This window comes from Sarcophilus harrisii, chromosome 1, assembly GCF_902635505.1.
Source record: "Sarcophilus harrisii chromosome 1, mSarHar1.11, whole genome shotgun sequence".
NCBI lineage: Eukaryota > Metazoa > Chordata > Mammalia > Dasyuromorphia > Dasyuridae > Sarcophilus > Sarcophilus harrisii.
This window is the reverse complement of record NC_045426.1, coordinates 272,414,844-272,433,835: the sequence shown is the minus strand read 5'-3', so window position 1 is coordinate 272,433,835 and position 18,992 is coordinate 272,414,844. Positions and strand designations below refer to the sequence as shown.

At 38.8% G+C, this 18,992-nt stretch overlaps 1 protein-coding gene across 2 annotated transcripts; it reads right to left on the bottom strand.

Moving 5' to 3' along the window:
* Positions 1–309: 309 nt before the first annotated feature.
* Positions 310–17,838, bottom strand: UMOD (uromodulin). 2 transcript variants are annotated; one of them, XM_031942531.1, is made up of 11 exons: positions 17,734–17,838; positions 17,095–17,285; positions 14,895–15,671; positions 14,617–14,724; positions 12,780–12,988; positions 9,827–9,975; positions 8,594–8,839; positions 8,010–8,172; positions 6,144–6,225; positions 3,001–3,042; positions 310–1,515 (listed from the first exon to the last, which is right to left on the bottom strand). In XM_031942531.1, exons 2-11 carry the CDS (start codon positions 17,177–17,179, stop codon positions 1,445–1,447), a joined length of 1,932 nt encoding a protein of 643 aa, XP_031798391.1. In that variant the 5' UTR covers positions 17,180–17,285; positions 17,734–17,838; the 3' UTR covers positions 310–1,444. The 2 variants fall into 2 exon arrangements, with proteins under 2 accessions (XP_031798391.1, XP_031798400.1); XM_031942540.1 differs by lacking the exon at positions 17,734–17,838 and adding an exon at positions 17,585–17,671.
* Positions 17,839–18,992: the final 1,154 nt, after the last annotated feature.

Below are 18,992 nucleotides of genomic sequence, written 5' to 3'. Positions count from 1 at the left end.
GGAAGAAAGGAAAGAGAAAAAGAAAGTAAGACAGAAATACAGTAACTTAATGCTTCTCCCCTAATTTCTCCTATATATGACTCCTCCCCTCCCCCCACTGGTATAGAAACTCTGAGAAAAAAAAAAAAAACTTTCTCTGGAAATTATAGTTTGAGGGCACTGAGAAGTTAAATTATTTCCCCAGGTTCACGCAATTAGGACATATCAAAGGGCAGGACTTGAACCCAGGTTTTCCTGATTTTGAGGCCAGACCTATATTCATTATGCCATGATGACTTCTCCTTTCAAAATAAATAAGGACAAGGCATGTCACTGTGGAAAGGCTGCTTTTTTATTACCCTCTGTGAAGTCTGCTTCCATTCCATTTTATTATGGCAAACTAAGAAACAACTATGATATTTACTTACATAATTTCCCCTTTCACTTTCCCTAAAATTTCATTCCAAAAAGTAAATGAATCAATCTAATCCAGAGAAGAAAGTAAAGAGACAAGTGAGAGAACCAGTTGGGCTGGGAAAGGTGGAAGTTGGTGTACTGTTTCTTATCTTTTTCTTCCCACAGCCAACCTATAACAAATGTTCTGTTTTTGTTTTAATTTGAAATGCTATGGGAATGAATTTCAGATGAAGTGAAGAGCTATGAGTCCAAGTGTTTGTTTGCTTTGCTCCTTATAAATCACTTGATCTTGAGTATGTTAACTTCCCAGAACTTCAACGAATTCATGGGAAAAAGGAGATGGCAGGAACATGGAGATCTCCAAAACCTACATAGATCAGTCATTTAATTTTACAGATCGGGAATACATGAGGCACAGGGATGTACAGAGGGACTTGCTCAAGGTCATACAGATAAGCATCAGAGGTAGAATTTGAAGTCAGGTTCTCTGATTCCAGAGTCATCACTTTTATTGTGGTGTATGTGATAAGACTAAAATGAAATTTCGGACTAAAATACTGTTTATAAACTGTGAAGTGATATACACGATGAAAGGATTATTTATTATTTCTCATCATAAATTAACATATTATTGTTGCTATTTCCATTTCATAGATGAGGTAATTGAAAGTCAGAGTGCTTAAGTGAATGCAGAGATAGGTTTAAAATTTAGGCTTTCTTAATTCAGTAGTCATTCTATAACATATCTGAGTGGCTAGAAATCTCCTCTTGCAAAAGGAATTGAAAGAGACTTCAGAAATTTTGTAGTAAAAGAAAACAAGAGTTCAAAGTATCCATTTGAGGCATTCATTTAAAGGCACAGATTCTTTTAAAGTACTGTTGTTAAAAAGAAAAAAGGAAAAAGAAAAAGAGTAAATGATGGGAACTCCATCTTGTCGCTTTCTCCGGGACTGGGTCTCTTCCTTCTGCAGTGAATGAAGTAATGGCTGCAGATTCTTGGTTCTGAAGCTTCTTTTCTTAGCAGCTATTTGCAAACTCAAGCATTCCCTCAGTTGGATCCCTGGGTTGCTAGAAGCACGATAATTGACAGGGGCAAACCCAGCCATGGCATCAGGAACCCTGAAAGGAAAGTGTGAAATATTTTGGGAGAAGGCCTCATAGTCAGTTCTCAATGGCCATGGGACTCATTTTTGGATTAGAGGATTCTAGAGGGGAATAAATTTTATAGGATATTGCCATGGGGACACCAAACACCTGAGGGACTCCACCACTACTATCCTCTCATTCCCAGGATACCAGATATGGGATACCAGACAGATCAAGCAGATGGATGATCAACTGGACTGTCAAGACAACTTTTGGGGGGATGGAGGGGTTTTATTTTATGGTCTTGGCCTAATGTACAAATCATGGACCTGTGAAATCTACCAATTAATTGCTGATCTTCAAAGGCAGAGAAAGTAAAAAACTGAGGAATCTTATGTTTAGTTTAATAGGAGTTACATTCTATTAGATCTATAATGTGAAAGCTCTGGAAGATTGAGATTGAGCTCTTCTACTTGCTTATGTGACCTTAGATAAATTGGTTAACCTCTCTGAATTCCAATTTCCTTATAAGTAAAAAGGAGATACACTTGCCCTCACCAATCACTGAGGTAATGAAATGAAGCAATGTACTACATGCCAAATGCTTTAGGACAATGCTCCATAGAAGCTAGCCATTATTTATTTATCTAGATCTTCCATTTCATTAGTTTTCTTGGTTGCAAAGAGGATGCAATAATGCTTATTTCACAGTGTTGTTGTGAGGATGAAATAAGACAATATTTGTATATAAAAAGCATTTAACACAGTGCTTAGCACTTTATAAGTGCTTATTCCTTTCGCAGAGTAGACAGTTTTGGGGAGGAAACTCCCTCTACCAATAAAGATAGGCAGTTTTCTCTGTAATTTATCATTTTATAGAATTGCCTAGACCATTGAGAGGTTCCATGACTTACCTGGGGTCACACAGCCAGTGTGTATCAAAGGTGGGACTTGAATCCTTGATGAACCAACTCTAAGGTTAGTCTTTTTTCCCCTAAACCTCTTAGTTGTTATTATTAGGTCTTATGCAATTTGGCCTCTGGTCACTCCTGCAGAATCAGGCACAGGAAGCCTTTGGGCAAGAACTCTGGTTCTTCGCTTTTTTTGTCTTTTAACATGCCCTGAGGGGCTAGAATTTAATGCCCATTGGCTAAGGCTGCAGGTAGGATCCCTGAGATTTTAAGAAGATAGATTTGGGATTGGAATAGATGTAGAAGCCATTTTAGTCCAATCTGAATGAAGAAACTGTGCTGAAAGGTGATATGTGATTCTCTTTGTCTTTCATGCTCAAGGGGGACCAAAATGAAGGGGTCAGTGTACAGAGTGCCCGGCTGTGGCTGATCAGATTAACAGGGGCTTGGAAGATTCTACCACAGGCCAGCCACAAATGGTCCACATGACTTACCATTTGGTAGGGAGAGGTCTCCAAATTTGCACATCTCATATTTCTTTTAATTACCAAAATTCTGCTTTGTTTATAGATTATAACCCTAGATTATCAGAGAGAAAACTACATACCTGCACGGCTAGGGATATCACTCAGTATGCCGGCCTGAGCATCTGTGGATACAAAGAGATGTATTAGTCTTTTGAGTTGCCCTAGAGGACACAAAACTAAGGAGTGGTTTAAATCTAGTCTTCCAACAGATAAAGGGCTGTATAAGAGGGATCCTAATGGTATTTGATAGTCATGGGGGATCCAAGAAGAGGAGATAAAGAGGGAGCGAGATCAAAGAAGCATCTCACATCTTTATGATACTTTCATATTTATATTATTCAAGTCCCTCAAAAGCTTCAATTGATTCAGGATGCATTTCATATGAATATAATTACTATTTTTACTCCCTTTCTGAAATGCTCTTCCCCTTCCTCTCCACTTATCTAATTCCTGACAGGTAGTATTGTGTATAGTGGTTAATGTTGCATAGTAGTTAAGAAACTTGGGATGCTTCCTCAGCTCTGTTAACTTGCTGTCTTTGTGATCTTGGAAAACTCACAATCTCTCATTTTCTTCCTTAGGTCTCCCTCCCTCCCTCTTAGGTCCTCCCATTTTTTGCCTCCAGTTTTATTGGAGTTTTTATACAGCAAACATTTACAGATTACTCTCACTTCATGAGAGGTCTTTTGTAAAAAAGCAAAATGTTCAAGAAAAGTTAACAATTCAGTAACCTCTTCTGATAGTTTGTGCAATATTTTACTTTGAAACTTATTCATTTGTATATATATATAGATATATATACACACACATATCTATATATATGAATACATACACATGTGATGTAGCTATATTTATAGGTATAGCTATATTTATAGATATACCTATATGAGGATTCATATATATTTACTATATATAAATACAAAAAATGCATCTCATTCTAATATATGATTCATATGAAGAATACATATGATTCTAAAATATAAACATACATGTATCACATATATACATAAATGGATGTAATATATACTCGCATGTATATATACATGTGCTTCATGTATATACATATATAGTATACATACATATTTATTCCTAGATATAAAATATATGTATACTTATATAAATTATATATATATATATATACATCTAATTATTTTATCTATGTTTTGTATATTTGTTATTGTTGTTTTGGTTTTGTACAATTCTTGTGATCCTATCTGAGGCTTGACAGAGATACTGGAGTGTCTTACCATTTCCTTCTCTATCTCTTTTTATGGATGGGAAAACTGAGGCAAATGGGATTAAGTGACTTCTCCAGAATCACACAGCTAGTGTCTGAAAACAGATTTGACCTCATAAAGATGAGTCTTCCTGACTCCAGACCTAGCACTCTAGTCACCGTGCCACTTAGCTGCCTTAATGTTTTATTTGTGTGTGTATGTATATACATATATAAGATACATACAGATATATAATATATATATAATATATGAATGCATATATCTCATTCTTATATATACAAATATAGATTATTATATAAATAGATATATAATAGATATAGGATATGTAATATAAGATATAGATCGACACAATATGTATTATGATAATGTGCAATATGTGATATCATATATAATACATAACATTTATATGTATAAATAGATAATATATAAGACACATGTGTGTATGTATATATAATATGTGTATGTCATTCTGGACGCTAAATCTATCTCTTTGTGTAATAGATAGAATTTTTGATTGCAGATCCTCTGGAATCAAGAATGGTCATTGTATTGATCAGAAGTCTCTTAGTTTCCTTATCATCAAAGCATTATTTACTATATAGGGTCCATATGGAGCTCAGATAAGATAATGAATATATCTTCATTCATTTGTGACCATAAACACCCTATAAATGATAACCATCATCATTATCCTATGCATCACTCATCCTCTGACCACCCTAGATTCAAATACTGGACCTGAGAATTCTTCTAGCTTTCTGATCTATGATCACATGACTCTGGAGCCTCTTCCTCCAGGAAGTCAACCCTGATCATTTATAATACTCTGATCTTGAGTCTGATTCTTTTTGTACAGCAAAATAATGTTTTGGTCATGTATACTTATTGTGTATCTAATTTATATTTTAATATATTTAACATCTACTGGTCATCTTGCCATCTAGGGGAGGGGGTGGGGGGGGGGTAAGAGGTGAAAAATTGGAACAAGAGGTTTGGCAATTGTTAATGCTGTAAAGTTACCCATGCATATATCCTGTAAATAAAAGGCTATTAAATAATATATATATATATATATATATATATATATATATATATATATATAATACTCTGATCTTTCCCTTCTCTGAACTAGTATAGACAATTTAGCATTTAATTTTATATCTTTTGTATTAATCTGTAATAATTTTATCTTCTTTAGTCTTAACTTTCCCAAAGAGATTATACTATATTTGATGGCAGGGGCCATGTTTTCTACTTTTTTAAAATTATCTCTCTTTTTCCCTGGTGCATAGTTCTGGGTAAGCATTCAATAAGCTTATTTATTTTGGGTGATAGGGTTGGTCACATGAATAGATGACTAAGACAATAGAGTTTCTCCCTTGAGGCATCATAAAAGAGGAACCAGAGAACAATATTTTTTAGTTCATTTTACTTGTTAACTAGGCTGGAGGCAATGGGATGGATCATAGGATGACTTCCACTCCCCTCAAGCTCTAAGGATCTATAATTATTTACACTATCTAGAGAGTAAGCATGGAACCTGATGGTCCCATTTTCTGCTGCTATGATTACATAGGACTCTAGTGTTCATCAGGCTACTCTCCTCATTCTACTATCTACCCCAAGTAGCACAATGAGACAGAGCTTCTTGCTTACAACTTTGTGGTTGAGGGAAGTTATAGTTTACTTGTCCTTTTATTTAAATGACACTTTCAGACTTCTAGAATTTGTAACCCAGTCCTTATGGTGTCACTATTTACCTTTCATCTGGGCAACAATTTGCATGTTAAAGAAAAGAATCATTATTAATGGGATATCCCAAGAAGAGAAAAAAGTATTGGTATCCCCCAATATTCAGAAATCCAGATTCTTCTAATCATGAACAAAAAAGCATCATCTCTATGCTGGACTCTGATGCCTAACTGGCTATATCTCCACTCCATTTCTTCCCCTACCAACAAGGTCATAATGTTAGAATCAATTACCTCTCCGAGTGATAGGTCCCAAGTTCAGAACTTGAGCTGGATTGATGGCACCTCCACTACGGTGTCTAGTCCCTGAGCAAGACTATAGTGAAAAGAAAGTGAAAAGGAAATTTATTATTTCATTAAACTTATTAGTTGAGATCCTATAACTGGATTGTTTTATATGGCATAATCCACAACCCTTGGCAATCATCTCCCAGAGTGAAGCTGAGGATCTCAGAAAAAAACCCACTCTTTTTAATTTCAGAGATCCAAGAGGCTGTTTTTTTTTTTAAATATGAAGAACACAAAGAAATGTGGGGAGGTATATGAAGTGGTACAGATGGAAGACGGCAGCATATATATCCAGACTATATAAAAATAATAGCACAGAAATACATGGATAAAAAAAAAAAGATTAGGACTAGACATAGGAACAGTAAAGATGTCATTCAAATGAATTTATAAACAAATTTGTGATTGGGATATTACATGGAACAAGGCAGATCACAATCAATTCTGTCCTGTCCATCCTGTGATACTCGTAGTTATATTCTCCCTGAGGTCCACCATAGAAGCACACTCTAATAGGCTGGGAGCCTTCCTTACTTTTTTAAGAGGCATAGCAAGGAAGCAGATGGACCATCCCATCATTTATTCATCTAACAAATTATTGTTATTTTCTTCTTGAATTCTGGGCCAGTGGATCTGGTGGATCTTGGCCAGCTAGAAAAGCTTCAACAATGGGCCTGTTGATAGATAGTATATCTGCAGTCCCAGGACCAGAATTTATACCAGCTTGGTTAAAGAGTGATGAATATTTTAGTCATGGCATCTCTCCAAGATTATTTACTAAGTTGTGGAGGGATTTCAATATGCATCAGCAAAAAGAGAAAATTACAGTCCATGAAATCCCTAAATAAGAAACTCACTGATCAGAGGTTGCATTGGCTTTTAGAGGGATCATCCCATGGGGTAAACTCTGACTGGTCATTTCTGGTTCTAAGTTCCAGCCTGCTTTTTTGCCACATGTGAGTCAGGCTAAATGACTGGCCTTTTGAGTCCCCCAGTTGGCTGCAGAGTCAGAAAAACTAATAACTCAATGTACATTTAAAATAGAGCAATCCCTCTCTGAGGTCTCTCTTCCTTTCTGATTGCAAATTGTGTCAGGATTATTTCTAGTTGCTTTCAGATATCCTTGCTAAATTTATTTAAATTTTATTTTCCTTTTAAGTCAACTAGAAATAGAATTTCATAGTTTTATATATGATTTTATGTTTCATTGTGTTTTTTTAAATATTTGCTTTTCTCAATAGTCACTAAATTAATAATAAAAAACTGAGGCAATGCTGTATACAAGGTCATATCTTATCCAAATTTCCACCAATGCCATTGTACTTCTTAATAATCCTGTTCTTCTGTCTTGACACATTAATCCTCTTTTCCTCTTGTTCCCTGTATTCTTAGACCATTGTTTTTGTTTTTATTTAAAATTTTGGCAACATTATTTCAACATAATTGGTTTCCTTTGCAATCCTATGTACTTTTTTGTATACTTTAAAAAATATTGTTCTTAGAAGAGGTTCATCAGTTTCATTAGTCTCCTGAAGGAGTCCAAAAACAACAACAAAAGAGTTAAAAAAAAATCAACATCCTGTCTTAGATTTAAATAATAAAATCAAAGATACCCAGAACTTCCCTATCTAAAACCCAAATTCTTGAACACTCATGAGTAAGGGCATAGAGAGAAAAGTACAGTTTATTTGTTTTATCTCCATTGCCTTAATGGTTTTAAGTCCAAGAATAAATGGGGAAATGTGAATCTGCTATTAGTTGAGGTGGGAAGGTTGGACTAGAAGAAAGATGGAAAGAGGAGGGTAGACTTACTGGCTTGCATTGCTCATTCCTAGTGTCACAAAGAGAAACTTCACAGTGCAGGTAGACTAGGTCATGGTTCCCAGCAAATCTGAACATCTGGACTGAAAATCGACCTTGGGAAGACATCCCATTCTCCACCACCTGAATAGTTGGGTCCTGAGTGCGTGGACAACTGTAAAAGATGTATTCATATGGTTCTCTCTCCCAGGAGAACTAAAATGGAATCTCACTGGGCCCGTAGGATATTGGGTATTTTGAAGATCAAGAGCAGTTTTATTCAGAAGAGGGGAGTACCAAGAGATAGGTGTTGGGGAAGGGGAAAAGGAGGGAGATCTTACCTTTCTACCAAAAAGGAAGTATAGTTTGTGTCACTGACATTATATCAATTCCTGTCTAGGAATATTCCCTGCTTTCTCCTGGGACTCAGAGGTCATGCAGGAGAAGAGGGTACCTCCCTTCTCTCTACTTCTTATCCCCTCTTCGCTCACAAAATACTAGTTAGTGATTCCATGCTCCCTGCTCATTTTCCCATAGGCCTTCCTCCTCCCACCTGAGACCCCCACACACCTCCAAAAGAATAATCAATCCATTACCTGTTTCTTATGATGAAATATTTCAAGGGGTCCGTGGCATTGCTGCTGGGGGTGGCGTAGCAATTCGTCATCAACAGAACAAACTGGTTCGAATCTCCCCTTTCCAATATGGTACCCACGTAAAGGATGGCTTCAGTGGAGAGGGTCACGGAAGAGCCCTCAAAGGGGAGCGTGTAAGTCGGACTTCTGAACAGAGCCATCCTCACTGTAAACATGCCTGTCCCACCCACACTGATGTTCAGGGAGCTGGAGCAGGAGAGAGCACACGCTGTTAGAGGCCATCTCATAGGACTCAGAGATAATGTGGGGGGCTAGAAAGAGCAATGGGTAGGGAAACAAAAGATGGGCAGCTAGACAGTGCAGTGGATAGAGCACTGGCCCTGGAGTCAGGAGGACCTGAGTTAAAAATCAGACACTTAACACTCACAAGCTGTGTGATTCTGGGCAAGTCACTTAACCTCAATTGCCTCATCTAGATAGATAAAGAGATAGAGAGATAGATGAGAGAGAGACAGATGATAAAGTGAATAAATAAGTACATAAATATATGAATGAATGAATAAATAAATAAGAAAATGAATGAATGAATAAGTAAATAAGTGAGCAAATGAATGAATGAATAATAAATAAAAATAATTTAAAAAAACTTGGATTCAAGTTTTGGTCCTACTACTTATTCAGGTGTCATCCTGGGCAAATCACTTCACCTCACTAGGTCCTAATTTTCTCATCTATAAAATGAGGGGATTTAACTAGATGTCCTCTAACATCTTTTCCAACTATAAAGACCAAGCCTTTGGTTTGGCCAAAAAGATTTGGCCTTTTACCACCTCTGATGGTAAACATTATGTGATTTTGACCACTCCTTTGACTTTCCTCATCTTTAAGACATGAGGAGTCCCTTTCTAGGTTAAGATTCAGGAATTTGAGACAACGATGGTCTCAGGTTTTCCTTTCCCATTGGCTGTTGGATCCTCAGAGCTAGTAGGAAGGAGAGGCTTCTGCAGAGAAGAGCTACGTTATCATTCCTAAATTTCTAGATGGCACCATAGATAAATGTTGGACTGGAAATCAAACACTGAGTAACTTTTTGACCTTAAACAAGACACTCATGCCTGAGTTTCCTCATCTGTAAAATGGAGCTAATGATGGCATATCTCACAGAATATTGTATTAACTCCAGATAAGGATTTTGCAAATATTGAAGCACTCCACAGATGCAGGATATTGTACCTGATAAGGGGTTGGGCTGCCGTTTGGAGACTGACTTCCATATCCAGAGGGTAGGCACACTGAAAGTTGATGTTGATGTTGGTATCCCGGATGATGATTTTGTCAGATAAGTAGAGAGTGTTGCTATAAATGGCATGGGTTTGGTTTTTCTGTTTGAAGGGGACAGAGAGAAAAAGAGCTAGACTATAATTATTGCATAGGCTAGCTCTGGGGAATCTGTCGAGTCAGGGAAGTTTATCTTTGGTGCTCCTTTTGGTGCCCCTGGACTCCTGACTTCTAGGACACCTGCCCCTGTATCACAAAATCATAGGATTGAGAGTTTAAAAGAGTTTCTTTCAGTCCTTCTCATTTTGCAGATGAGAAACAGAAGTCAAGGACCATGCAATGACTTGACCAATGTCTCCCAACTGGGAAGAGAGAAGAGCTTGAATTTGAACTGAGAGTCTCTGACTCCAATTCAGGGCTTTTTCTACCATGCCATGGTCTTCCTCCTTCCTCTGGGAGTTCTGTCCCCTCTCAACTGTCAGATTCAGGTAAGAAATGATAACAGCTAAATGTGTAAACTTTCCCAGGAATATTTCCATTTCAAGATAAGACTCTGGAAGATTGAAAAGCCTTTAAGATAAAAATAAATAAAAACATTAATAGTAAAATTTTAGGGACCAGATGGGTAAAGACAAAAATATTTTATTGTAATCAAACTTCCCAGGATCTTTTCAACTTATGTCACAAGTTGAAGGCCTCTCTGCCTTCTCTATGTACATTGCTTGAACATGGGCTATGGATCAGGGATGTGGCCTGGAGTTAGGCCTCATATACTTACTGTGTGACCCTGGGCAAGTCACTCAACTTGTTTGCTCTAACCTCTATAAAATGAGGCTAATACTAATATTTACCTCCACAGAGTTGTTGTGAGGATTAAATGAGAGAATAGTTGTAAAGTTATTAGCACAGTAATAGAGTGTCATGTAAATATTACCCATAATTATTATTTTTATTATTATTATGCAAGGCCAAATCTGGGGCTTATGCAGTAAAGCTCCCTAAAGATGCATTTTTTCAGAATATTTCAGAGATGATCTGATATAGCTCACTGCTTATAGGAATCCCTCATGGAGTTATCTTGGAAGCTTAATATGGATTATCATTTTTCCCATCTCTAGTCCCAAACTCAACTCTGACTCTTAAAGTGTAATCATATGCAAATCACTCTCATTAAGCCCCAGTTTCCTCATCTGTAAAATGGAGATAATAAAACCTGCATTGCCTGTACCTCTAGGATACTGCAAGGAACATGCTTTCGCAAAGCTTAAAATCCTTTAAGAAATGTGAGGTTTTGTGACTAATCTGGAAATGTTTTGCATGACTGCACATGCTTGCTTTGTCAGACACAGTATGAAACTCAAAATTAAAAAAAAAGTTTAAATGTTTGTTGACATATGATTGAGAAAAATAAAATAAAATTAAATGTAAGAAAAAAGTAATGTGTATTGTCTATTAATATTATTGTTATTATTAACCCTGATCTATTCCCTATATGACCCTTCATGCAAGAAGGTTTTCAAATCATCTTTTGTTGCTAGGCTGACACTTAACTTCTTAATAGGAACTTAGAGTTTGAAGAAAACAAAAATTTCTTTAAATACCTCAGGATTAATCTTACATATATAGCTGCAGTAGGTAGACACTCCAGTGACATGGTTTAGGGGGTATAACAACAAAGCCTTCCTCTAGCTCAAAATATCATTTCTCCAACACTGCTCTTACCATTACCTGGAATATGACTACTGCATTCATTTTGCTGAATTAAGGCACTATTGTCATCTGAGAGAGGTGGCACATTAAGCCATCCCCAATTTGAACCAGATGTTCGCTAAAGTCTCTTTCTGCTCTAGAGTCTTAAAAGATTGTGTTCCAATGCAAAAAAAAATGGATAAGTAGGAAGTGGACACAGAATGAGAAAGTTTCACTGAGGAAAGAGGAAGGGAGGTTGTCCAGAGTTCAGGGCACTGTTTATATGAGTCAACCAATGGGGGGAAATGAGAGGAAGGGAGCTATGTTTTGGGGAGAACAGTGTAAAACAAAGCCACTAGACAGATTAAAGGCAAAGAGGAGGTGCTAATGCTAAAGATAGGGGCTGGGAGGACAGTGAACATAGAACATAGAGGCAAGACCTAATTCCTGGATCCAGCCTGTTGCAACAACATGACTGGCAAGATTAATAAAGACCTAGGGAAAAATTCAGTTGTATAAAGATAGATATGTAAGGTGAAGGGCTCCGGCAATACAGAAGACAAGACGGATCACACTAATCTCCCCTAAACACTGTCTCTCCAACAGTTTTAAGTGCTCTAGAAAGAAATATAAAAGAGAAAATAAAACATTTAGAGAATTCCTGTGACATATATAAAAAGGGATAGGAGCTTTGCTGAGAGGGTGGAGGAAGAGAGGGAAATAGGGTACAGATTTGAGAAGATAAATACATATAGAAAAAGATATCCATATGTATACATATACGTATATATGTGTGTGTATATCTATGTGTATATGTGTATAAATATCAACTCATTAAACAGGATAGCAAGCAATGGCCCTGGAGTCAGAAAAAATTCATTTTCATGGATTCAAATATGTCCTCAGACACTCACTAGCTATGTGACCCTGAGCAAGTCATTTAACCCTGTTTGCCTGAGTTTCTCATTTGTAAAATGAGCTGGAGAAGGAAACAGTAAGCCACTGCAATATCTCTGTCAAAAAGACCCAAATAGGATCTCAGAAAGTTAAAAAATAACAGGTCATTAAAATCAGTTGTGAGAGCCATCACCTTTTCCCAACAATCAAACAGCCTCCCTGAGTCATTGCCCAGTCACTTCGTTCCCACAGTAGGGCATCACTGCTTTGCCCCATCCCACTCCCAAGCCTTGCCTTAGACAGGCTCTACCCACCTACCTACCATTAGTGTGGTTCCGCATGGCCCATCCCGAGCTGGAGTTACCACTGACACCCAACTCTGATTGTCCTTCTCTTCAAAACCAACGCAGGAGCTGTCCTTCAAATATGTAAATATCTGCTCAAACCCTAAGTTTTCCAGCAGGCACTTATTCAAAGACACCTTGATGTGACTGGCCTCACAAAACAGATCAGGTTTCAGGTCAGCAATATCTGAAAGAGTCAGTGAAGTAAAGAAAAATAGAATTCTAGCATTTGAGTTGGATGAAAACTTTAGAGGTTAATCCGGCAGTAATAAACACTCATTAAGCATCTGCTATGTACTAAGCATTAAGGATACAAAGGAAAGTCCTTTCTCTCAGGTAACTCATGGTAAAACAGAGGAGACAATATACAAAGAAAAATATACTCACTCAATGGAAATTTGAAGGTTAGAATCCTTATAACCTAGATAACTATAGTGGTTTAGGAACTACTGAGCTCTCTTTAAATCAGTGGGATTCTGGGCTAACTCTATCAAGCAGCCATTAGGAAGCACTTTGTTATATACCTGCACTCTGTTCTGTGTGGACTCTACTAGATATTTATGAGGCATAGTGGGACTAGGAGTAGTATGATAACCAATCAATAAATAAATATTTATTAAGCACCTCCAAGCACTGTGCTAAGTTCTGGAAATACAAAATGAGGCAAAAGATTTTATAAAAGGGAAAACAGCACTCAAATACATACAAAGCAAGCTACCTGTAAGATAAAACAGAAATAATGGAAGGAAGACACTGGGATTAAGAGAGGTTGAAGAAGGCGTCTGAAAGATGATAGTTTTAAGTGGGAGTTGAAGGAAAGCATATGTGATTAAATATCTTTTAGTTCACATTTATCTATAACTTGCGACTGGAAACTTTAGCCTAGAGTTCTTCCTTTGCTTTAAGCTACTGACTCACAGAAATCTACATGAATCTCAATTGGTAGCTATTTTATGTGTCTGGTTGGTTTATTATTTACATTCTTCCTTATACTTCAAAGAAAAGGTATAACAAAGTGTTTCCTGATGCTACTTGACAGAGTTTGCCCAGAATCCCACTGATGTAGAGAGAGATCAGTAGTTCCTAAATCACTATAGTTAGCTATTTAAGTTATAAGATACTTATACTTCTAAGGTATATAGATTATATAGGTAGATAGATTAATGGGAAGAGACTATAACAGCATAGAAAGAACTCTGAAACTGGAGGGAGGAAATCTAGGTTCTTATTTTGGTTGTCATTAACTATGTTACCTTGGGTAAATAATTTATTTTCTCTGAATGACCACTTCTTCATTATTTCTCCCTCATCAGGCTGTGAATTTTTTGAGAACAGGGACAATTTTTTTTATTGTGTTTTGTTTTAATTTCTTTGTAATCTCACTGCTTACTTAGTACAGGTGTTCTCCAAAAAAAAAAAAGGGATTATATGAGATAATTTCTAGAATCCCTTTCACTTCCTACCTACAACTCTTTAATTCTATGACCTCCAAGGCAAAATCTGGGGCAAAATTAGGGAGGCAGTATGATACATGGGAAAAAAGACTGAATCTAAAGTCTGAGGTTTTGGTTTCCAATACTGTCCCTGATGTTCAATACCTACGTATCCCTGGGCAAGTAATTTAACTTCTTTCTTCATCTGTAAAACAAGAAGTTTGATGCTTTTTTGCTCTGGATCTAGGATTCTATGATATGATATTATATGATAATCTTGAGTCATACATTGATACCAAGAGATTGGCCATAAGTGTCTCCTTTGAACTTCGAGAGTCATGCAAACCCCCCACCCCACCCCCGCCCCTGCCAAGGAGCTCACCAGTGACTTCTGAGGCCTGTTTGCATTGGCAGGTCCAGTTTCCATTCACAGCCTTGCAGTCCTCGTCTAAGCCACAGGCGTTGCAGGTCCCTTCCACAGAGCTTGGGTCTGTAGATTCGCAAGAACAGAGAGAGAAAAAGCCTAGTGAATTCTCCGCCTATTGGGCTGACATGATCCGTGGGACGGAGCAAGGAGAACCCCTTGAAGGTCCATCCCTTTGACGTCTCAAGAAAGAAGCTGACTTGAGGGGAGCGGCCCTGCTCTGTGTGCCTCCTCACCTGTGCAGTAGGCCAGGTTGCATTCTGGGGGAGAGGTCAGATTGTAGACGTAGAACCCGCCGACACAAGCCTTCACCTGCACCTCGGCCTGCCACAGGCAGCAGTCGCCACTCCAGTGGGCACAAGCGGTCCGGCTGACAATGCCCTCGTCACTCGACGGGTGGGTTCCGTTGAGCCACATTGGCGCGGCGGTGTTGCACCGGTGAGTCGGAACGCACGTCTCCGGCAGGCGCACGCCTCCCCTGCCCACGAAACGGTGCCAGCCTCGCAGCGCGGCATCACAGTAATAGCCAGCCCGGTAAGTGGCACTCCTCCAGTACTCGTCCCGCAGGCTGTAACTCTGGCACGGATCCGCGCAGATCCGGGCCCCGTCCGAGCTGGCGACGCAGTCCAAGCCCGCTGCGCAGGAGCCGGGGGAGCACTGGCACTGACGCCCGTCCCCGGAGTAGCCAGGCAGGCAGACGCAGGAGTAGCTGCCGGGAGAGTTAGTGCAGACGGCCAGAGCATGGCAGCCCACGTCGGGGTCGCGACATTCATCTATGTCTTCACAGCCATTCTCGGGAGTGAGCCGGAAGCCCCCGGGGCAGCTGCAGTGGTAGGAGCCCACTGTGTTCACGCAGTTGCTGGCCGAGCAGTTGTGACCCCCCGGGAGGGCGCATTCGTCCACATCCGAGCAGACCAAGCCGTCCCCGGTGAAGCCGTCCAGGCAAGAGCAGAACGCGGAGCCGTTGGTCTCCACACAGGAAGCATTGGCGTGGCACTTGGAACAGCTTTCACCTGAAAGAGAGAGGGCAGGGACAATTGGAGAGATCCGGACCAAACCCTCAAGACTAAAGTTGGCCAAACCAGGCCAGTTAGAGACAATATCATGGGATCGTAGAGTTGGAAAATGATTTATAATTCATCCAACATAAGCCCCCATTTTACAGATGAGCATATCAAGATCCAGAACATGCCCAAGTTTGCACAGTTAGTGGTATTGCTAGATTGGAACCTGAGTTTCCTGACACTGAATTCAATATCTTTCTGACATAGATCATGGAGTTCCAAACACTACGATATTCCATGACTTGTCAAGAACAGTTCCCTCCAAGTATTATCAACCTTTTTCAAGATCGTGTTACAGGAAGAAAATGAAAGCAAATAAAAAACTCTGTCTAGGCACCAGCAGGGCAAATAGAGCATATATCATACATAGATGGAACAATAAGCAAACAAATAAATGAATAAATAAATAGATGGAGATAGATAAATAAGCAAATAAATAAATATAGTATTCTGTGAATTGAAACCACAAATCTCCTCCACATGCTTCCCCAAAAAAGAAAAAGAAAAAAAAAAACACCTTTGGCCCAGCAGAGTAAAGAAGTAGAGTCTAGTTAATGGAGTTCTGAATTCAGAGCAAATAAAGCTAGGATGTATACCTGCCTCTGCCATTAACTAGATGAATGAGTTCTTTCAGTAAACTCCATTTCTTGCAAAAATCAGGGGAAGGACTAGAGGATCTCAAGGCTTCTCTCCATAAAAAATGATTCTTTGATTGCAAATGTTTAGTTTAGAACAGTGAACCTAGGAATTCTGGCTGGCATCTAGTACTCACACGGTTCCCCCAGTAGAAATAAATAATAACCATCATAACTAATATTCATAATAGTATTTTTAAGTTTTGTAAAAGTACTTTGTATATGTTATATAATTTGAGTCTCACAACAGTCCTATAAGGTAGGTGCTATTATTATTTCTATTCTAAAAATGAGGAAACAGAGGCTGAGAAAAGTTATGGGATTTAAATGCCCAAGATCACACAACTAAGTCCCTGAGGCAAAATCTGAACTCCTGGCTTCAAGTCCAGCCTTCTCTCTACAGCATTATCTAGTTTTCTGGAAATGTGTCCTCAGATACTTACTGGCTGTGTGATCTAGGGTAATTCACTTAACTTTTTTCAACCTCAATTTCCTCATTTGTAGAATAGAGATTAAAAATGGCAATTATCATGAGAATCAAACGAATAATATTTTTAAGTGCTTTACACTATGCCTAGCACCAAGTAGGTGCTATTGAAAATCTAGTTGCTGTTATGATGATATGATGATGATGATGATAATGATCTAAAACCAGAGTATTCAAAGTATCTCTCCCTAGAGAAGAAGGTGGAGGAAGTGGATAAGGACAGATGGAATGATCCAAGACCTTCACTTACTATCTGCAAAACCATCAGCAGTTGTTGGACTCCAATGTTGAAAAGCCACTATAACCAACAGGGTCAGATAGAATAGCTGTATCATCCTTTACACCAGTTTTTCTGTCACTGGTGTCTTGTCTGGTGACAAGAGGCTAGAATAGTTGCCCCTTTGTTATTTCTTCCAGGCCTGATTTCTGTGACACTTCAACCTGCACAAGAGAAGGAATATGGTTATTGTAATTCATTTTGTTTCTACCACAACCTCTAAACTCATGCTCAGACCTCAGAATCTATACAAACAGTCAAAACAGATTCTCCTTTAAAATGAAGAAGTAGCAGATCTCTGGATGATATAGGTTTAACTCTTTCAAACAACAGGTCTTTATTATGCAAAAGCACCTGGCTTTCCACAGGACCAATTTTGTTTCCCTGTTCTGGTAAAGTGAGCTCATTCTTCTCTCTCCTATTCCACATACCCTAACACATACCCATTTTTGTAGTTACAGACCTTTGGAGCAAGCAGTTTAGAATGGGAACCATGGGCAACAGACTAATGTCCATTGAGGAACCCAAATTTCAGGGAGATTTCTGGGAGAGCTCTGGGTGAATGGAGATATAAGAAATACTGTTCTGAGTCCTGATGGCAATCCATCTTACCTGGGATACAATTGAAGAATGACTCAGTTCTCAAGCATTTTCCTAATATCTAATATAACTATATATAACACCCGTAGAGCAGAAGGCCACACCTCCACTCAGTTGTTGCTTGGGGTTTAGGTTTATTTTAATTGGGGGCGTTTCACACTTTGTTTTCCTTTTCTCACTAGGCTGATTTTCCTCATTTGTTGTGACCTGCACTAAATTAACACATAGGGAGTTATGCCCTTGTCTGGAAATAAAAAGGCTTTGACTTTGTACCTTTGAACAGCAAGTGATTGCTGTTAGAGATTAACCAAGGAGGTAGTACCCAGAGTTCTGGTCATTCTTTCTCCATCACCAACAAAGGCATAAGGGGCATAGTATCCTATGCAACCTTGAGGCATGAGCAGGTGAGTCCAAACGTGCCTTGAATACCAACCAATATTCCAGCACCTAGCATTCTGTCTAGACTGAGCAAGTTCTAAAGCTGGAGGCTGTTTCTGTGCTTCTCTCAGACATGGTGGACCCAAACCCCCACTGGAAACCAGGACATATTGACTTGCCCATGGTGAGTTGTAGCTGGAAGTCAGGCCTGGCTTTTCCCAAAATGCTCATTCTCCTCATCACGTGCCCACCTGATAGGAATTCCACTCCCTATTAGTTCCACACCACAGCATCCAAGGTGCTAGGAACATTCACACATGATCACAGGTTCCAGTGAGCAAGAATATTTCTGTAGTTCTTCCAGAGGCTCAACCTTCCATCAGCTGCAAGGACCTCTGATGTTTTCAGACGTCTTGTCATGAAATATGCTGGCTAAGAAGTAGGCAGCTAGGGCTAGCCAGATGTCAGAGTGGATTGAGCACCAGCCCTGAAGTCAGGAGGATCTGAATTCATATCTGGTCTCAGACACTTCACACTTCCTAGCTGTGTGACTCTGGGCAAGTTACTTAACTCAAATTGCCTCACCAATTAAAAAATAGCCAGCTAATGGGAGCCCTTATAAGGGATAACTTGTGATGAATGAGATTAGTCAGGAAGTTCTAGTGTGAGAACAATCCACAGGTAGCGACTGAGGCTCCAGAAAAAGGTGATCACTACCTCTAAGGATAATTCCAAAAATTTTGAAAAAGATTACTGTGTTGGATTTCTCAGTGCTTCATTTTTAACTTCAAGGTCATAGAATCATGAGAATGTAGATTTAGAGCTGAATCTTTTGAGATTTAAAAGTCTGACCCCATTTTATAGATGAGGAAACCAAGGCACACAAGAAGTTA

What these genes read in the sequence shown, in the direction of transcription:
- UMOD (XM_031942531.1), bottom strand. Translation starts at nt 17,179, where the DNA reads ATGATACAGCTATTCTATCTGACCCTGTTGGTTATAGTGGCTTTTCAA. An exon ending in TGCTGATGGTTTTGCAGATA is followed by an intron (nt 15,672 to 17,094) that starts GTAAGTGAAGGT and finishes TCTCTCTTTCAG; the next exon opens with GTGAAAGCTGTTCCAAGTGC. An exon ending in TGATATCCCTAGCCGTGCAG is followed by an intron (nt 1,516 to 3,000) that starts GTATGTAGTTTT and finishes CTTTCCTTTCAG; the next exon opens with GGTTCCTGATGCCATGGCTG.